Source organism: Manis pentadactyla, chromosome 4, assembly GCF_030020395.1.
Source record: "Manis pentadactyla isolate mManPen7 chromosome 4, mManPen7.hap1, whole genome shotgun sequence".
NCBI classification, from domain to species: Eukaryota; Metazoa; Chordata; class Mammalia; order Pholidota; family Manidae; genus Manis; species Manis pentadactyla.
The window spans coordinates 41,335,512-41,354,658 of NC_080022.1; the positions used below are offsets into that span (position 1 = coordinate 41,335,512).

The following is a 19,147-nucleotide window of genomic DNA, read 5'->3' on the forward strand; positions in this document are numbered from 1 at the left end:
TGCGTCCCACAGAAGTTGGGGCTTAGTGTTGTTGTTGTCATTTGTTTCCATATATTGCTGGATCTCCATTTTGATTTGGTCATTGATCCATTGATTATTTAGGAGCATGTTGTTAAGCCTCCATGTGTTTGTGAGCCTCTTTGCTTTCTTTGTACAGTTTATTTCTAGTTTTATGCCTTTGTGGTCTGAAAAGTTGGTTGGTAGGATTTCAATCTTTTGGAATTTTCTGAGGTTCTTTTTGTGGCCTAGTATGTGGTCTATTCTGGAGAATCTTCCATGTGCACTTGAGAAGAATGTATATATCCTGTTGCTTTTGGATGTAGAGTTGTATAGATATCTATTAGGTCCTTCTGCTCTACTGTGTTGTTCAGTGCTTCCGTGTCCTTACTTATTTTCTGCCCAGTGGATCTATCCTTTGGGGTGAGTGGTGTGTTGAAGTCTCCTAGAATGAATGCATTGCAGTCTATTTCCCCCTTTAGTTCTGTTAGTATTTGTTTCACATATGCTGGTGCTCCTGTGTTGGGTGCATATATATTTAGAATGGTTATATCCTCTTGTTGGACTGAGCCCTTTATCATTATGTAGTGTCCTTCTTTATCTCTTGTTACTTTCTTTGTTGTGAAGTCTATTTTGTCTGATATTAGTACTGCAACCCCTGCTTTCTTCTCGCTGTTGTTTGCTTGAAGTATGTTTTTGCATCCCTTGACTTTTCGTCTGTACATGCCTTTAGGTTTGAGGTGAGTTTCTTGTCAGCAGCATATAGATGAGTCTTGCTTTTTTATCCATTCTGTTACTCTGTGTCTTTTGATTGGTGCATTCAGCCGTTTAACATTTAGGGTGACTATTGAAAGATATGTACTTATTGGCATTGCAGGCTTTTAATTAGTGGTTACTAAAGCTTCAAGGTTAGCCTCTTTAGTATCTTACTGCCTAACTTAGCTCACTTATTGAGCTGTTATATACACTGTCTGGAGATTCTTTTCTTCTCTCCCTTCTTATTCCTTCTCCTCGATTCTTCATATGTTGGGTGTTTTGTGCTGTGCTCTTTCTAGGAGTGCTCCCATCTAGAGCAGTCCCTGTAAGATGTTCTGTAGAGGTGGTTTGTGGAAAGCAAATTCTCTCAGCTTTTGTTTGTCTTGGAATTGTTTAATCCCACCGTCATATTTGAATGATAGTCGTGCTGGATACAGTATCCTTGGTTCAAGGCCCTTCTGTTTCATTGTATTAAATATATCATGCCATTCTCTTCTGGCCTGTAGGGTTTCTGTCGAGAAGTCTGATGTTAGCCTAATGGGTTTTTCTTTATAGGTGACCTTTTTCTCTCTAGCTGCCTTTAAAACTCTTTCCTTGTCCTTGATCTTTGCCATTTTAATTATTATGTGTCTTGGTGTTGTCCTCCTTGGATCTTTTCTGTTGGGGGTTCTGTGTATTTCCGTGGTCTGTTCGATTATTTCCTCCCCCAGTTTGGGGAAGTTTTCAGCAATTATTTCTTCTAAGATACTTTCCATCTCTTTTCCTCTCTCTTCTTCTTCTGGGACCCCTATAATAAGGATATTGTTCCTTTTGAATTGGTCACACAGTTCTCTTAACATTGTTTCATTCTTGGAGATCCTTTTATCTCTCTCTATGTCAGCTTCTATGCGTTCCTGTTCTCTGGTTTCAATTCCATCAATGGCCTCTTGCATCCTATCCATTCTGCTTATAAATCCTTCCAGAGTTTGTTTCATTTCTGAGATCTCCTTTCTGGCATCTGTGATCTCCCTCCGGACTTCATCCCATTTCTCTTGCGTATTTATGTGCATCTCTGTCAGCATGTTTATGATTCTTATTTTCAATTCTTTGTCAGGAAGACTGGTTGGGTCTGTCTCCTTCTCTGGTGTTGTCTCTGTGATCTTTGTCTGCCTGTAGCTTTGCCTTTTCATGGTGATAGGAATAGTTTGCAGAGCTCGGACGAGTGACAGCTGGAAGAACCTCCCTCCTTGTTGGTTTGTGGCTCTCCTCTCCTGGGAGAACAGTGACCTCTAGTGGCTTGTGCTGGGCAGCTTCGCGCAGAGAGGGTTTCTGCTTCGTGCCCAGCTGCTATGGAGTTTATCTCCGCTGTTGCTGTGGGCGTGGCCTGGCTCGGGCAGCTACTCCAAAGTGGTGGAGTCGCGTTGGAGGGGAGCGGCCTGGAGGCTATTTATGTCGGTAAGGGGCCTCCCTGCTCCCTGCAGCCCAGGAGTTAGGGTGCCCAGAGATCCCCGGATTCCCTACCTCTGGATTAAGTGTCCTGCCCTGCCCCTTTAAGACTTCCAAAAAGCACCCGCCAAAACAAAACAACGACCACAAAAAAGAAATTTTAATTAAAAAAAAAAAAGTTGGCTGCTCGTTTTTCTTTATTCTCTGGTGCCAGCCTCAGGCATCTGCTCACTGGTCTTGCTGCCCTGTTTCCCTAGTATTGGGGTCCCTGTCCCTTTAAGACTTCTAAAAAGCACTCGCTAAAAGAAAACAGGTCGCTTGCTTTTCTGGTGTCCTCCGGCGCCCGGCCTCGGGTGTCCGCTCACTGTTCTTGCTGCCCTGTTTTCCTAGTATCGGGGGCCCTGCACTCTGGCCCGGATGGCTGGGGCTGGGTGTTCGGCAGCCCTGTGCTCTGTCTCCCTCCCGCTCTGCCTGCTCTTCTCCCGCCGGGAGCTGGGTGGGAGGGGCGCTTGGCTCCCGCCTGGCCCGGGCTTGTATCTTACCCCCTTCGCGAGGCGCTGGGTTCTCTCAGGTGCGTATGTGGTCTGGATATTGTCCTGTGTCCTCTGGTCTTTATTCTAGGAAGGTTTGTCTTTGTTATATTTTCATAGATATATGTTGTTTTGGGAGGAGATTTCCGCTGATCTACTCACGCCGCCATCTTCCGCCCCTCGAATTTTGTATACTTTTTAAGAAGCTCTTTCTATCCCAAAGTTATGAAGATAGTCTCTGGTTTTACCTGCAGGGAGCTTTATTGTTTTTCTTTCACATTTGAGGTTTAAGGAAAACACCTGAATTGATTTTTGTGTGTGGTACAAGGTAGGTCCAGGATTCATTATTTTCCTATCTTGTCCTAGTTTCATCTATTGAAAGATTGTTTCTTAGTGCTCTTTTGTGTCACATTGTCACAAGTCAAGTGTCCAAATATATGAATGGACCTGCTTCTGGGCTCTGTTCTGTTTCATTGCTTTATCTACCCTTGCTTCAATACCACATTTTCTTTATTGTAGCTTTATAATGAGTTTATATTTGATAGAGTAAACCTTCTAGGAAAGTTTCTCTTCAAGAAACACTGTTACTCTGTACCTCTTGTACCATTTTATATTTGTGTTTTCCAAAGATGCCTTTGAATTTCAATTTCCATTGCATTTAATCCATAGATTAATTTGAATATTATTATAGTTTTGAATCTTCCAATCCATGAAATGATATTTCCGTTTCTTATGTCTTCCTTGATGTATCATAATAATGTTTTTTAAGTGTAATCTTTAAAAATTTGAAACAATATCCCACTTATAGGAAAGTTGCAAGTACAGTACAAAGTCCCTCCCATCCCCTGCCTCTGGGGACCCAGGGCTCCAGAACTGTTTGAGAATAAGTTGTAAATTGGATGTCCCATCACCCTGGATGCTTTATGTATATTTCTTGCAAACAAGGAATTTTTCATGTATATGTTCTATATGGTCATTAAAAATCAGGAAATGAGCATTGATGCATTAATACCATCTAATCCATAGATTCTATTCAAGTTTTGCCAGGTGTCCCAACAATATCCTTTATAACAAGTGGGTCTGGTTCAGAATCACATTTTACATTAAGTTGTCATGTCTCTTTAGTCTCTTTCAGTCTGGAATAGTTCCTTTAGTACTGACTCTTATGACCTTGACACTTTTAATGATTGATTATAAACTATTTTGTAGAATGTCCTCCAGTTTGTTGTTTTCTGATATTTCTTCATGAATTGTTTCAGATGACAAATCTTTGGCTCAAGATCATGGAAATGATTCTCTGTTCTTATCACAGAATTTCAATTTGTCCCATTACTGATGATACTTACTTCGACATTTATTTAAAGGTGGTATCTGCCAGTCTTTTGTTGTTAAATTTTATCTTCTCCCCTTCTTAATTAATGTTGTGGGGAGATGTTTTGAAGCTATGCTTATATCCCATTCCTCATCAGACTTTGAATTTATGTGTATTGGTGGTAACTCAGTTTCCTGTTTTCTCAATAGATTATAATTCTTTACTATCATTTTTCATTTTGTTGCTAAAATTGACCTCAGTTTGGTCACCAGAATTCCCTTTAAGCTGACTTCTGTGTTCTTTTTACATATTCCTGTCATTTTCTTGAGTATTTCCATCCTTATTTTCTGACACAAAAAAGATGTTTCAGGCTCTTTTTCTACTTATCCTGTCCTAGTTCTGGAATCAACCATATTTTCAAGGAGCCCTGGTTCCTTTTAATGGAGAATAGTGTTTAGATTAACAATAGCATTATTGCTGTTGAGTGTCATGGTACCTAGGCCCTCTCAGAGCTAAGGCACATATGAATGTTATATACGTGTATATGTACACATATATGCGTCCATGTCCATATTTCCATGTGTATTTACTTACATATATATTAAAAACCATGAGTTCATGTTGATATGTCTATTTCTAGTCTAATACCCCACATCCTTCTGGTTTTCTCCCTTACCATGTTTGTGACTCTATTTTCCAACAGTGAGGAAACCTTTGTCTTTGTTACATTTACTTATTTGATCAATACTTCTGTATGTAATTGGTTTCCCATCACCACCCACTTCCTTGTGTGGATATCATCCTCATTCCACTCAGCCTCAGAAACCTTGTGACCTCAGACTGACTCCATCCCGTGCAATGTGGACTCCCCTCTCACTTTCTTGGGCACTGACTCTTCATGATGGACTTTTCCATTGTGTAGATTTCCTCATCTTGCTTTGGGCTTTGATGCGCCATGCCACTTTCTCCCTTGACATGGAGTACAGTAGTCCCCCCTTGTCCATGGGGCATATGTTCTAAGACCCTCCATGGATGCCTTTACTACCTTTCTGTTTTCTGATGCCTTCAACCAATTTTTTAATAATTATTCCAGTTTTCTAATTAAGCTCAGTGAGAAGGTAGCTTGAACACAATCACTCCCTTTGTTCTAAGTTGCTGTACCATGTAGATTGCATATTTGGAAGGGATAGAAGGATCAACCTGTTAAGAAAATAGCACAACTAAAAGCCTTTTCTATTAGCATTGTGGTTTAAAATATTTACTCAAACATGGAGTTATATTGTGGAAATTAAGATTTTAATTTTTATCATCTTTTATTCCAGCTCGTGATGCTGATGAGCGAGAGAAGTGGATCCATGCCTTAGAAGAAACAATTCTTCGACATACTCTTCAGCTTCAAGTAAGAGTCTTTACATGGCTTCTGGATAGTTCATTAGTTTTTCTTTTCTTTTTTTTGAATACTGTGATATGATGTAAGGAAAACCTTTAATTTCTGAGTTGCTTATTCTTGCCTTTACAGTGTTACATAGTAAAGTTATAGTCATTTTCTTATGCTTTCTATAGGGTAAAGTACTGATTTTTGTCTAGAAATAAGATGGTGTACGGCAATGTTGAAAGTGAAATGCTTTGTTAAAATGTGCCAGATTCGTTTTTTGAATTTAGTATGTGTAGCTGGTTATTGATATAACCAAATTACACCACAATGCATGATAATAGATAAGTGCTGAGAAGTTGAGTTTCTTTTCTTGTTATAGAATTTGGCAGTTACGATGTGTGTAGGCATGAAAGTGAAAGGAAAAAATCCAAACTGGTTTAAGAAAAAAAAGCAAGTCTGCATTAGGTGTGGTTTGAAGTAGGCACTTACACAATGTCATGAGGACCCATATTCCCATCTCTATTTCTAGGTCTCGTTTCTTCTTGTTTGGTGTCATTTTTAGATAGGTTCTCCCTTTATGGTGGTAAGATGGTTGCAGCAATTCCAGCCTCTCACTGTAGGAACTGCATGTCTGCAGGAGGCTCTTGTTCTTTCTATACTTTAATAGGGTTTAATAGGATTAGTGCTGATCACCTTTGCTTCAGCCATTTTCCCAGTCTGACCAGTCACAATTTTACCAGTATATGCACCACTCCTGGAGCTGGGATGTTACCTGCTTCACAAAAAACACATTGCTGGTAGGGTAGGAAGGTTGTCTCCTCCAAGCGAAGTCAGAATAGGGAAAAAGGATGCTGGTGACAGAAACGACGACCATCTAATGCACCATATTGGAGATAGTTTTCTATGCTTATTTTCCAATGAAAGAGCTTATATTGTGGCATATAGAGGATTTTGTTTTGATTATTTTGATTTGCAATATTGAACTATAGGAAACATGTTTTTATAACCCTTTCTCTCTAGTTAACCTTTGTCTTCTATCAGGAACTGCCTTGATTGGACGGGGTGGTATAGGGCATCCCAGGTCCTACAGGATGGTGAGCTCCCCATTACTTGAAAGTGTTCAAATAGAGACTTAAAAATCATTATTCAAGGATGTGGTTATCAGGAGACTGTAAGAAATGACTATGGAGTTGAACTAGGAGCTATGTAAGTTACTCTGAGCTATGCTTTTTAAAAGCAACTTAATAATTTCTGTTGGCTTCTTTTTAAATTTAGACAGTTTTATAAATGACTGTACCATCGTTTCAGTAAATTTGTGATCCAGTAAGAAGATAAGTGTTTTAAGAATCATATTAGACTGAATTTAACAGATGAGATTCACGTTCAAGTCTCCCTATGATCTATTCTCAGCCTCCCCTTCTAGACATTTCTGCCACTATACTCCTACATAAGCCTTCTACTGGAGTGCTGCTGCTTAACCTGCTTTACTCTGAGCACATCTTTTACTTGCTGGTCTCCACATTGCTCTTGCACATGATGTTCTCTCTGAAATGCTGTCTGCCTCCACTCTGCCTTTTCTTCAAAGCTTGGTTAAGAACTGACTTCTTCTGCAGAGCCTCCCCTGACTGACCCCTCCTTCTCCACCCTTCAAACTCAGAGTGATCCCTTCCCTTTGAATGTTATACTCACTGCACAATTCACTAAGTCCTTATCATATTTTTATTGTTTATCTTTTAAATAATATATAACTTCTTCCTACCCATTTAGGATGGACACCCCTTAAGGTTAGGCACCTAATTTGATCCAATTTTGGAATTTATGAGCTTTTGCTAAGAAGAGAGTTTACATGTCTTTGGGTATAGCAAGAAGAAAAGATAACTTTTAGAAGTCTTAGACTCTGATAGCTTTCCTATTTTAAATTACATGTAATACAAAAGAGTTCTTCACATTTTCTTTCTAAAGTTAATATGTGCAGAAGATAGGACATTTAGAAATATGTAATTAAATGTTAATTTAACTGGCAAAAAAGATTATTTTCCCAAAAATAGTGAATTGTGGTGAAGAACTTGACTTTGTATCCTCAATGTCTTGGTTTGTATCCCAGTGTCACCATTTAAATTTAACTCTTGACACTGAACTTACTTTTTCTGAGTTCCAGTTTCCTTATCCTGTACAATGAGGGTAATAAAAGTACCTACTTTATAGGGATTTTTGGTTATTAAAAGAGTTAAATGCAAATTTGTTGAAATAATGCCTAGTTATAGTAAGAACTTGATAAATGTTAGCTGCCGTTACTAATACAACAGCAACTACTCTTAACAATTTCCACTCCCAGTACTTGACATTCTAAATAATGCTCAATAACTGTTGGTTAAGTGAAGAAATAATTGAAGGAATTAACAAACAAACAGATGAGGTATAGATTGTTTTCCGTTGCTGTTTATTGAGTACTTTGAAATAACATACCTTTAGGCACTGTGGAGTAGTCTCCATGGAGCACTCTTGCAAATGGGTGTGAGCGGGTATTTACATGTCTTCTCTTCCATTGACTATCATCTCTGTTTTAGTCAGTATACTGAACTATACTGCTTTTGCCTTGTCATTACTAGGAGCTGTACCACCTCCAAAATACTGAAATTAAAAATGCTTTCGCTTTGACCACAGTTTTCTTACCTTCATCCTCTTCTACCACTTTACTTGTGAACTTTTTCCCTCTCATTTTGGACTGAACTTTACTTCTCCATTTTTTGTGGTCATTTACTACCTTTCTAGTTTTGCTTATTTCATTGTCCAGCATAGAGCTTATGTTCTACTTCTTCAACATTGATTTTGCTACCACCCTTAGAACTTCTTGTCATTGGATGTTTTATAGTATTTACTGTTCTGATTTCCATCTTGCAGGGCCCCATTGTCTGATCTCTCTGCTTCTGTACGGTTAAAGGTCACAAAATTGAGATAGCCTCATCTATCACAATTTAAATTTTGTCAGCTTTATTTGGATCTCTATAACTATTTAACAGTCTTTGACTTTTTGATTTCTAATTAAATCCCCACAGTTGCATCTTTATTAGTGTTCAGCCTGCTCCATTCTTTAGAAAAAGGTCTGTCTTCTTTAACATTTCTTACTGACTTCAACTATATTTTCTTTCTCTGCTTTGCATATTTCAAAGAACAAAATATTCTAACTTTTTCCTAAAGTTAATGTGATACCCATACTGTTGATTGCATGATGTTTCCTATGAGATTGTGACCTTACTCCCTCACCCTCTAGCAGGCCCAACCATTTTCAAGGATTTAGCTAAAACTTATTTGTAGATTACCTCCTCCTCCCCCCAATCTTTATATCTTTTTTTGTTATTTAGCTTTCATCTGACATTCTTTCCTTTTGAATTTTGCCGGTTAGATGTCTCTCTAGAGCTCAACCTCAACATGGCTGAAACTGAACTTATCATCTCTTTCTACCTCATGTCCTTTATCTCATTTTTCTGTTTCTCTTAATGACAGCATTATTCTCTGAGCCACTGAAGTTTGAAAGTCAAGAGTTCTTCTAACCTGACAAACATAAGCACCCTTCCTTCCTTCATTCCTTCCCCCTCCCCTTTCCTTCCCTTCCTTCCCCTTCTCTCCAATTCTCCTTTCCTTTTTTTTCCTTTCCCCTTCCTCCTTTCCTTTCTCCTTTCAGTCACTCACACTCTTCCACTTGCTTTGTCTATCATATTTGTACATCTTGCCAGCTCTATTTCTGGTGACTTTCTAATATTCCTGAATTTATCCTCTTCTTCATCTTATAAATGAACACCTATAATTAATGATCTTAAGACATCCGTAACTGTGAAAAACCTTTAATGGTTTACATTTGCCTGTAGGATGAAGTAAAACTTATTAGGGGATTTCACCTTCTTTTTGATTTGACCCCACCTATGTTTCCACCTCCTATCCCTTACATATACTTGATGCTCCCATAGAAATCTTTTCTTGTTTCATGGTTCTATTCATGCTACTCCAAGACCCCACCTTTCCCAATTTTCAAATTTGCCTCTGTTAGATTCATTTCAATTATTCAAGACTCAGTGCACATTTCCTCTTCATTCTATCTTCTTATCACTACAATAAAAAGTAGTCTCTTACCTTCTTAACATCTGCTAAAATTTCTACTTCCTTGTAGCCCATGAAAATTCTGCTTTGTAGTAATAAACAGTAGCTAATATTTGAGCACCTCTTTATGTTCTGGGACCTGTGTGGGCTTTACATGGATTATCTCTCTTAATAACACAATATTATATAACTCATCTCTCACTTGAGATTACAGATTTCATGAGGCTAGAGAGAGAACCTATCTTATTGATAGTGTGTTTTCCATAGAACATGTGCAAAGCCCAACAGGCACTGTCCAAACTTCTGAATATGATTTAAGAGGCAATATAGTAGAAAATCTTTAGAGCCAGGCTGAGCAGATCTAGGTCCTGGCTTTGACCTCTTACTAGCTGTGTAATCTGGAATGAGTACTTAAGTTCTTTTAAACCTTCTTTAAACTTTTCCTGATCTCAAAAGATAGATGTAAAACCTCAATAAAGTAGTTGTGGTAAGACACTAAAATACCTCTAACATAGTTACACCTTGTACATAGAAGGTAGTCATAAATGTTAGTTTCATTCTTCTTTCCATTCTGATCAACTAAATTTATCTGGAGCATCTCTTCTATCTTTCCTCTGTTCTTTTCCTCTTGTTTCTGCTCTCTGTGGGTATCTGCAAATTGCAATTAGGATAGTCTGAGGGTGGGAGAAGACAGCTAAAATCTTCTCTTTCCTTTCAACTCCAGTAGTGATTCTAAACTTGTACATTAGTTTGTGGTATCTTTTCAGTATTTACACCCAACTAAATTAGGACACTCCTTCAAGAGAGGCCAGACAGGCTGCTGAGTCTTTTAATCCACTTTTCTTAGCCTTTAAGAGATTTTCAGTGGATATTTGATGATACTGATTAATGGAGAGAAACCTCAGATTCTTTATTTACCCTAGTAAACTTTAATACAGATGAAATGCTGAGAGATTGTCAAGCAAGGAATTGATCACTGGAAGAAAACAGGATGTTACACCTATAGGTTTTGCAGTATGCATCCTATATTATACAGGGTATAATGAATTATAGTAGTTTGTCTGGATATCATACAATCATAAATAAGTTTCATAAACTTGATTAAAGTCCACTTTAGAAAAAGCTTTTGCAAGTCCCGGGGTTCCAGTGTTCCAGTGTCTAAAATATTATAATGTTATTTAATATGTGCAAACATAAAGCTAAATATAAATTTCTTAGGTTTAAAATCTTATAGAACCAACTAGACATCCAAAAGAAAATTGCAAATTAAATACAAACAAAACATAAAGCAATAAAATATAAATAAACATTAATTTGGTGAATGATACTGTCTTGCTAAAAGTGGGTCACTATTTACAATGTGAAAATGGTACTGACTGTTAGCATATAGGTGCTTCTTAAGTTTGTCATGCACACACTACTGTGCTGAATGTGATGACTCTTGTCATCTCACCATCACTCTTCTCTGTTTTGGCTACTGGAAAACCTTTGTTTGTACAGCATATGCCATAAGGTCATTTGGCCTTCAGGCTATGTCATTTTCGTGGTCAGGGTTCTTCTTTGACAAATAGCAGTACTTAGTGCCAACTTTGATTATAAACAAAAACATGGTCAATGAAATAACTTGGTAGCGTTTGGATTTAAGGTTGTTACTGAGCTGATTTGGTGAGTGGTTACACTAATTTTTTTTTTTGTAGAGTTTTTTTTTATTAAGGTATGATTGATATACACTCTTATGAAGGTTTCACATGAAAAAATAATGTGGTTACTACATTTACCCATATTATCAAGTCCCCACCCATACCCCAATGCAGTCACTGTCCATCAGTGCAGCAAGATGCCACAGATCCACTATGTGCCTTCTCTGTGCTACACTGTTCTCCCTGTGATCCCCCCCACACCATGTGTACTAAACATAATGCCCCTCAGTCCCCTTCTCCCTCCCTCCCCACCCGCCCTCCCACAAGCCTCCCCTTTGGTAACCACTAGTTCATTCTTGGAGTCTCTGAGTCTGCTGCCATTTTGTTCCTTCAGTTTTGCTTCATTGTTTTACTCCACAAATGAGGGAAATCATTTGGCATTTGTCTTTCTCCACCTGGCTTATTTCACTGAGCATAATTTCCTCCAGCTCCATCCATGTTGTTGCAAATGGTAGGATTTGTTTCTTTCTTATGGCTGAATAGTATTCCATTGTAATATATGTACCACATCTTCTTTCTCCATTCATCTACTGATGGACACTTAGGTTGCTTCCATTTCTTGGCTATTGTAAATAGTGCTGTGATAAACATAGGGGTGCATATGTCTTTTTGAATCTGAGAAGTTGTATTCTTTGGGTAAATTCCAAGGCGTGGGATTCCTGGGTCAAATGGTATTTCTATTTTAAGTTTTTTGAGGAACCTCCATATTGCTTTCCACAATAGTTGAACTAGCTTACATTCCCACCAGCAGGTGGTTACACTAATTTTTATAGGTTATCAGAAATAAAAATGCAGAAGATTGTGTAGAGACTTTTCTAGACCCCGATTTGAAAACCCTCATGTAGATATTTAATTGAGTAGTTTGTTTCTTTCTTTTATGCTATAAATGAGTTGATATTTAAAAATTTATTAAACGAAAGGGCTTCTGTGATTATTCTTTGCACCAAGAAATTGGGCTGTGATTGTCCCCATCTGTATAAGTTTATGTAGGCCACTATAGAGTGTATCTTAGTGGTTATCATATTGCAATTTCATTGCTGTTGCCTTTGTTATTTTATAATTTTTGCCCTTTAGTGTTTGTTCACTGTCCATTGGCTCAAGCTCAAGCTTCTAGAGAGAAAGGACTTGATCCTTGTATAAGAATATGGCTAAGGGGAATAAGGAGAGCTGGTAGAAACCTCACTAGAAATGCCATTGAATCTGTGGGTAAAACATTGTTATGTATCAAGGAGCTGTCGTAGAATCTAGATCGCAAATCATTATCGAGGCTGGAAAAACAATAGAAATATTCTGAAGCTTTTTTTTTCAAAATTAGATACTTGAATATGATAATTACATATTTGCCAAACTTTTGTTATTATAGACAAATCCAAATTTAATATTTAAGGTACAATTTAAGATAGTTGCAGAGAAATTAATATTTAGTATTAGAATGCCATGATGCTACCCTTTTTTCTGTAATGGTTCATGTGTTTAACTGGGTAACTAAGATTAAGAGAAATCTTCTGAGAATTTTTCTTAAAATACTTCACTGAAGATTAGCTTTTTGAGCATACATTTCAATTTCTCAGTATATAAAGATTTGTTTACTACCACTTTATTGTTTCCCCTGGCCTCATTAGATTTTATTTTTGTATCATGCAGAAAAATAAATGTGTTTTGTTTTTCTCCCTTGATGCCCTTTGTTTCCCAAAGGATATGATTGCAATATAGATGTGTCAGTTCTTCCCCAGGTAAGAGGTATGGAGAAGTAGCCAGTTACTTGGGCTTCTTGTAACAGAAGAAAATTCAATTCCCCTATGGGCTGTTGCCAACATAGTTGCTATTACAGAAGGTTGATGGATTATTGGCTCAATTGGAATTTATGATTCCAGGATTCATTTTTTAAAACAATTCTATTGTACTAGTAGTGTGACCTGTCTTGAATTTGGGAAACAATGAAGAACAGGTAGTCCAGTTTTATAGATGCTGAAGGTTGTTCCTTTAACTGCCAGAACTTTATTTTAATTGTGTTTTTGTGGAAATCTTACATAACTTATTATTATGTATTTTCCTACCATCTAGTTAAAAAAAAATACTGCATGCTCAATTTTGACATACAGAGAATACAGAAAAATTATTTATTTGGTAAATATTTGTCAAACACTTAATGTGTCCACGTACTGTATTAGTTGTAGAGGATATAATTATGAGTAAGCAACACATTGTCCTTGTCTTTATGGAGCCCAATCTAGTATAAAAAAGAAATAAAAATCATGAGGGTTTAATTTTTAAAAACTGCAATAAAGTACTGATATAAATAAATCATGCTCCTAAAAATTTGAAGCTATGTAGAAGTATATAAAATAAAAGCAAAGCTATTTCCCACTTTAGAGGTAAACATATAGTTCTCAATTGGTTAACTTCCTAATCCTAATGTAAAATTAAAGTGCATAAAACCTGGAGCATTTAAAATGAAGAGAGTGTTACACAAAGAAAGCCATTTCACCCAACCTATAGCAAGTTGCTTTGTACTTCTAACCCAATTTGGCAACTCATATGTTTTCAATGAAATTAGTAAGTTGTTTCAGAAGAAAGTTATGCAAAATTTTGCCTGTGAAAATTGGGGCAGTAGTACTTACCTAATAGACTTTTTAAAATTAAATGGTACTAAAAGGCTTATGTAGAAAAACGATGGCCCTCTTTCTTTCTCTGTTCTGCTTACTAAACTAGCTTTCAACATTTCTAACTGTTTATACTGCTATTTTCATTGTATAGTATCTGGCATTTCATTCATTCAGCAGACATTTATTAAGCACCTAATACATACCAGTACCATGTGAGGAGATGCTAAAGATACACTGTTGAATACAGCAATATCCTAGTCTTGTGAGGTTTACAGAGGGTGTTTATTCCTAACCTTGAACCAGGTATTTCTTTTTTGCTTGATAATGCATTAGAATTGCATATAGTTTATAAACTTTGAAACATGGTCACCTTGATCATAGGTAGGGACTTCTACCGTATGACAAGTGGTATATTTATTCCATATGGCCACTTGCCATGTGGAAATTTATTGTCTGACTTTAGTTTTGAAACTTCTGGATACTGATCAGATAAAATAGTGGAGCTGTATATCCTTGTTCTAAGAATTGTCTTAGTGTTATATGCTCCAATCATTTGACCTGAGTTTCTGTACAAATTCCTAGAGAAACTAGATTTTCTTCCCTGTTTTTGCTTCCTGTTTCTTCTATTGCTACCAGAAGTATTTCATCTATGACTAAGATGACATCAGAGCAGAATGAGATGTACAGGTAAACACTATTGGGCTCTTTAGCAGAAATAATATTTTTGAAAATGGTACATGAATTCTGTATAGCTAAAATTTTCTGTTCAGCTTAATAGCTATAGATAAAGTTGCTGGTTTTTCTTTTTTTCTTTTTTTTTACTTAATATCTTGCCATTTTAAAGACACCCTCATCATAAACCTTAGTGTTTTGATTTTTCTCAGATTGTTTTTTGTACTTCTTAATCATTGTATTGTAATCTTCTTTATCTTGGGACAAAAATAGTAAGTACTAATTTAATCAATTAACTGCCTTAGTTATGATATAAGTATTGAAGATCCTTTTGCTGTGTGGGTTGGAAATTAGTTGTTATACATGGTTTAAGGCATTAGTCACTTAATTTTCTTCTGAAACAACTGGTAGATTTCTTTAAAAACACTCTGGCTGCCAAGTTTGCTTAGAAGTCCCACAGTTTCCTGGGATAAAATGGGTAAAGTTGCCTTGTATTATGTAATTTACTTTTTATTTTAGATGACACATCTTTTATGCACACTAATTTTGCACTATGATCAGGAAAATGAGAACTGTATGTCTGTAACAAATAGTTACCTCTAGTATGTAACTATTAAAAGGTAGACTTTGGACTGTAGCTGCAGCCTCTTTATGTAAGTAGAACATAGAATTTTATATATGCAATTGAGGAAAACTCAATATTATTGTTAAAAGACTGTCATAAATTGTATTCTCTATTGCCCTAATCATTGCCCCTAATCTTAACACTTAGGCCTATCAATAAGAAAAGCAATGATAACTGGGGCCACTAAATTTTTACTTGAACTTAACTATTTACATTATCCTGTCAAAAGTGACAGTGCATTAGATTTTGAAACTGTTGATCCATGATGACAATGGTGGGAGATTTGGAGGACACTTAAAAAAAAAATCTGACGATTTGGTAGGTGGTATTAAATAAAAAGTCCTTAAGACCCCCTATGGATCTTCTGTCTAATAGGGAGATAAGACATAGCACATGAAAGAACTGGTTAAGCAGGAATTATACAAATAAGTGTTAGGTCTCTTATAGGGTCTAACAGTACAGTACACAGATTTAGAGAGGTAGACTTTTTTCTTCCTGGCCTGGAGAACTGTTTGATCAACTAGTTTTGAATTAAGTCCTTTGGGCTGCTTAGGCACAAAATTAACTGCTAGAAAAGCAAATATTAAAGGAAAATTTAAGAGTATTAGTGGAGGTTGTTAGATATTGACCTTGTCCATCAGCAAAATTAATGTTTTTTTTTCCTCCCTCACTATTTATAGTTTAATGGCTGTTTATCATAGAGTTGATGTTTATTTTCATATAATCTGTTACTATAGGAAATCTGTTATTGAATATTAATAAGTACCAGATGTTTAAACAAAATTAGATCAATCCTTGCCTCATTAAGCTTACAGTCTAGTGGTGAACATAACCATTAGTCAAAGAATAGTGTGAATAGGAAGCAGAACAGTGGTGGGCACAGTTGACAACTTGAGGGGCACAAGGAAGATTTTGGGGTGATGGAAATGTTCTGTGTCTTATGATAGTGGTTACATGTGTGCATTTATCAAAACATATTGAGCTCTACATCTAAAAAGGATGCATTTCATTATATGTAAACTAAATGAATTATTTAAAAGGATTAACTCCAATACATGTAAAATTATAGCTGGGATAAGTTTCACAAAGGAGAGTTGCATGGGCAATGAGAATATAATAGGAAGAATTCACTTAGGCAGGGAGGAAATGATGAGTAGAAGTAAATTAAGTGAAGGGTGGGGATTGGTGTCAAGGGGACAGTGTAATAAGAGTAACAGCATGTGCCAAGGCCCTGAGGTTGGAAGATCCATGGCAAGTTGAAGAAACTTGAAAAAGGCCATTGTGTGGAGGGCAGAAAATGAGGGAGTGGAAGTCTTAAGATGGAGCTAGAGGGGTAGGTAGGGCTAAACCTTGCAGGCCATTGTTAAAAACTGATTTTATCCTAAGCACAATGGAAAGCAATTGAAGTTCTTTAATTATATGTTGTGGAGTAGGGTGATGAGGGGATAATTAAATTGATTTTGGAAACCTACTATGATGGCTATAGTGTTGGGAATGAATTGGAGGAGCTAGGGTAGATTCGGGAAAAGAAATGGTTCCAAGAGGCTGAGACCTGTAATTGAGTAGTGGTGATGGAGAGAGGTGGACAGAATTGAGAATGTATTAGTAGGTAAAAATGACAACTTGGTGATGAGTTAAATGTGGAATGAGGGAGGTGTCAAGAATTGCTGGTTATGTAGTTTGCCTATTAGAGTGGATGGTAGGGAGCACTGGAAGACGTTTTGAAGAGTGGGTGTGAGAAGAATGTGTTTGGTATTGGACATTTTGGAAACATTTACATAAAACAAGTGACCATATCTTTTATCACTGAGCTCAGCATTTATTGAGCCTTTTGTGCAGTGTGCACAGTGCTAGTGGCATGAGCTACAAAAATAGATGTTTAGGAGTTTGTTACAAGTACGTAAATAACCATAAGGAAAAATAGAGCAGACAGGGACATTGTCTTACAGGTAAATTAATATTTATGTCTGTAATTTCTTGCATTTTGGATGAATGTGTGTCGGGTCCTCTAAGTCCAAACTTTTGATCTGATTTTAAGTTATGCCTTTGGATTCCTGAGACATCTTCACATGCCACCTACATTCCTTATGGAGCTGTGCCACAGCAGCAGGCCCACGACGCTTCCCTGGATTAGTAAAATAAAACAGACACCCATTCTTTTATTGATATACTGTCTCTTCCTCTCCTAATTCTCCCTCCAGGCAACATAAACAACTTCCTGGAAGTAAGCAAAAGCAGTTATCAAGATGAAACTTGGTTTCCACAGCTGCCAAAATATTGGGGATGGGCAACTAGAAACCAGGGAGTGTAGGTGAAGCATATTTGCATCTGTTACCAGGTCCTCCCCCAGTCTCCACCCTATGGGGAAGACCGCAGGGTCCCTGAAGCCTAGCGGAGCTTCCAGCAGCGACGACCTCCCTTTCCAGGAGGCTGTTGCTTCCTGTCCTGAAGCTTAGGACCAGGTGCGAGCGCGAAGACCCCAGCCCCCAAGGTCAGCTGTGTGCTCCGCGAGGCGGCGGCCAGGCCGAAGTGGGTCTGGGCAGGGGATTCGGGCCGGGGACCAGCGGCTGGGGAGCCGAGCCCTCCGGGAGCCCGTCCGTTGCCTCCCGCTCTCTCCAAAATTGGTTTAACCGCCAATCGGCAGTCGCTTACCACCTTTCGGGCCAGTGACCCATGGCCAATCACTAGGGGTCTCTTTGCCAGGAGACGGCAGGACCAGCCAATCAGTGCGGCCCCTAGACCGGGGCTGGAGCGGGGCGGGGCAAGGAGTGAGGGGAGGGTCCCGAGGTACCTGCTGAATCTGGCTGGACCCACTGCGCCGCAGCCTGGGGATCCGGCCGAGGGAGGGAGAGGAAGGGGGCCTCGGAAGCGGCCCCCGGCTCCCTGCCCTGGAGGCACATAGGGCGGGAGCTTAGGCGAATGGCTGTCTTGCTGGCCACTTGCAGAGTGAGTAGACCCCGAGGGTCTGGGAGAGTGGCCGGTCCCCACCCCTGAGTCCTCGGGTCCCTTCTGCCTGTCTTGTACCGGGCCGTGGGCGCGAGTGTCGCTCCCCCACTTCCTCCTTTCCGTGCCCTCTGTGACCGCCCATGCCCTCTATTCCCGGGGAGCTCAACTCACTTTCCCGGCCGGAGATGGGTTGGAGGCTGAGGCTAGGGGCTTCTTGTTCACAGAGAGGTTGTTCGCCCCCAAACCAGAGTGGAAAGCGTCTGTTCCCCTTTTTCGATTCATTTTTGAGGAACTTTATTTTCCTTTCGAAAGCTGTCTCAGATAATTATTTTAAACACAAAAGTCAAGCTTTCTCTTATGTGAAAGCTTAATTTTGACCAGTTGCCCATTAATAACACACTCTAGTTGGCAGGCCAAACATTTTCTGTTCTTGTTTTATTTTTGGCACTGTGTTCTTGCATGGCCCAGTATTTTTGTGTGTAATAATTATGGCTTATTTATGAATATGAGTTGTGGGAAGAGGTAATTTTATGCTTTTTGAGTACCTTGTGCAAAAATACTGAAAACTTTGGATAAGTTGTGTGAAGTTCACATAAATACTGAAGGGAAAAGTTTAGGTTTTCAGCACAGCTTAGTTACGGAGAATTGAGTATAATGAGTAGACTAGGAAACATGTTTGAATCGTGTATTTTTTTGGCATTCATACTGTATTTCACAAGTATTTTTGATATAAAAGGATGAGAGATGCATTGAACAAAAGATCTTTCTGTTAATTTGAAGCAGCATTTGGTTTTACTTTGTTGATTAAGCCATTTACTTTTAGCTGTATTCAGGAAATTAAACATGAATAATATCTAGGCTTTTATTCTAAAATGGAAATTCTGGAATATCCCCTGGAATATGTAGGGTTTTATCAGTACATAAACTTTATAGTGTGGAGTGGTAACTGATCTTTATGGAAATTCTGTAGAATGATTACTGTAATATACTTGGCCTAAAATTATATTTAGGAAGATTTTTCATTGAGGGTTGAAACAAATTATATTTGAAAGAATGGTTCTTAGGTAGAAAATGTGATTAAGCCACATCTCTCTCCCTAAATATTTTA

The 19,147-nt window shown here is 38.0% G+C and overlaps 1 protein-coding gene and 1 long non-coding RNA gene across 7 annotated transcripts in view; one reads left to right on the top strand and one right to left on the bottom strand.

The window, feature by feature from the left end:
• Positions 1–11,663, bottom strand: part of LOC130683349 (uncharacterized) — a 111,013-nt gene extending 99,350 nt beyond the window's left edge. The window contains exon 1 of the long non-coding RNA XR_008997006.1: positions 11,586–11,663. This is a non-coding gene — a long non-coding RNA (uncharacterized LOC130683349). The remainder of the gene's footprint in view (positions 1–11,585) is intronic.
• OSBPL9 (oxysterol binding protein like 9) overlaps positions 1–19,147 on the top strand; it is a 195,720-nt gene that overhangs the window by 113,452 nt on the left and 63,121 nt on the right. For 5 of the 6 annotated variants that reach the window (XR_008997005.1, XM_036893093.2, XM_036893094.2 and 2 more), the window contains exon 4: positions 5,343–5,419. Coding sequence is in view for 5 of the 6 variants with exons in the window: in XM_036893093.2 (XP_036748988.2) it covers positions 5,343–5,419 (77 nt within the window). In the remaining variant the exon portion in view is untranslated. Of the gene's footprint in view, positions 1–5,342; positions 5,420–17,872; positions 18,040–19,147 lie in introns of those variants that run through there. The other variant, XM_036893095.2, reaches the window with a different exon arrangement.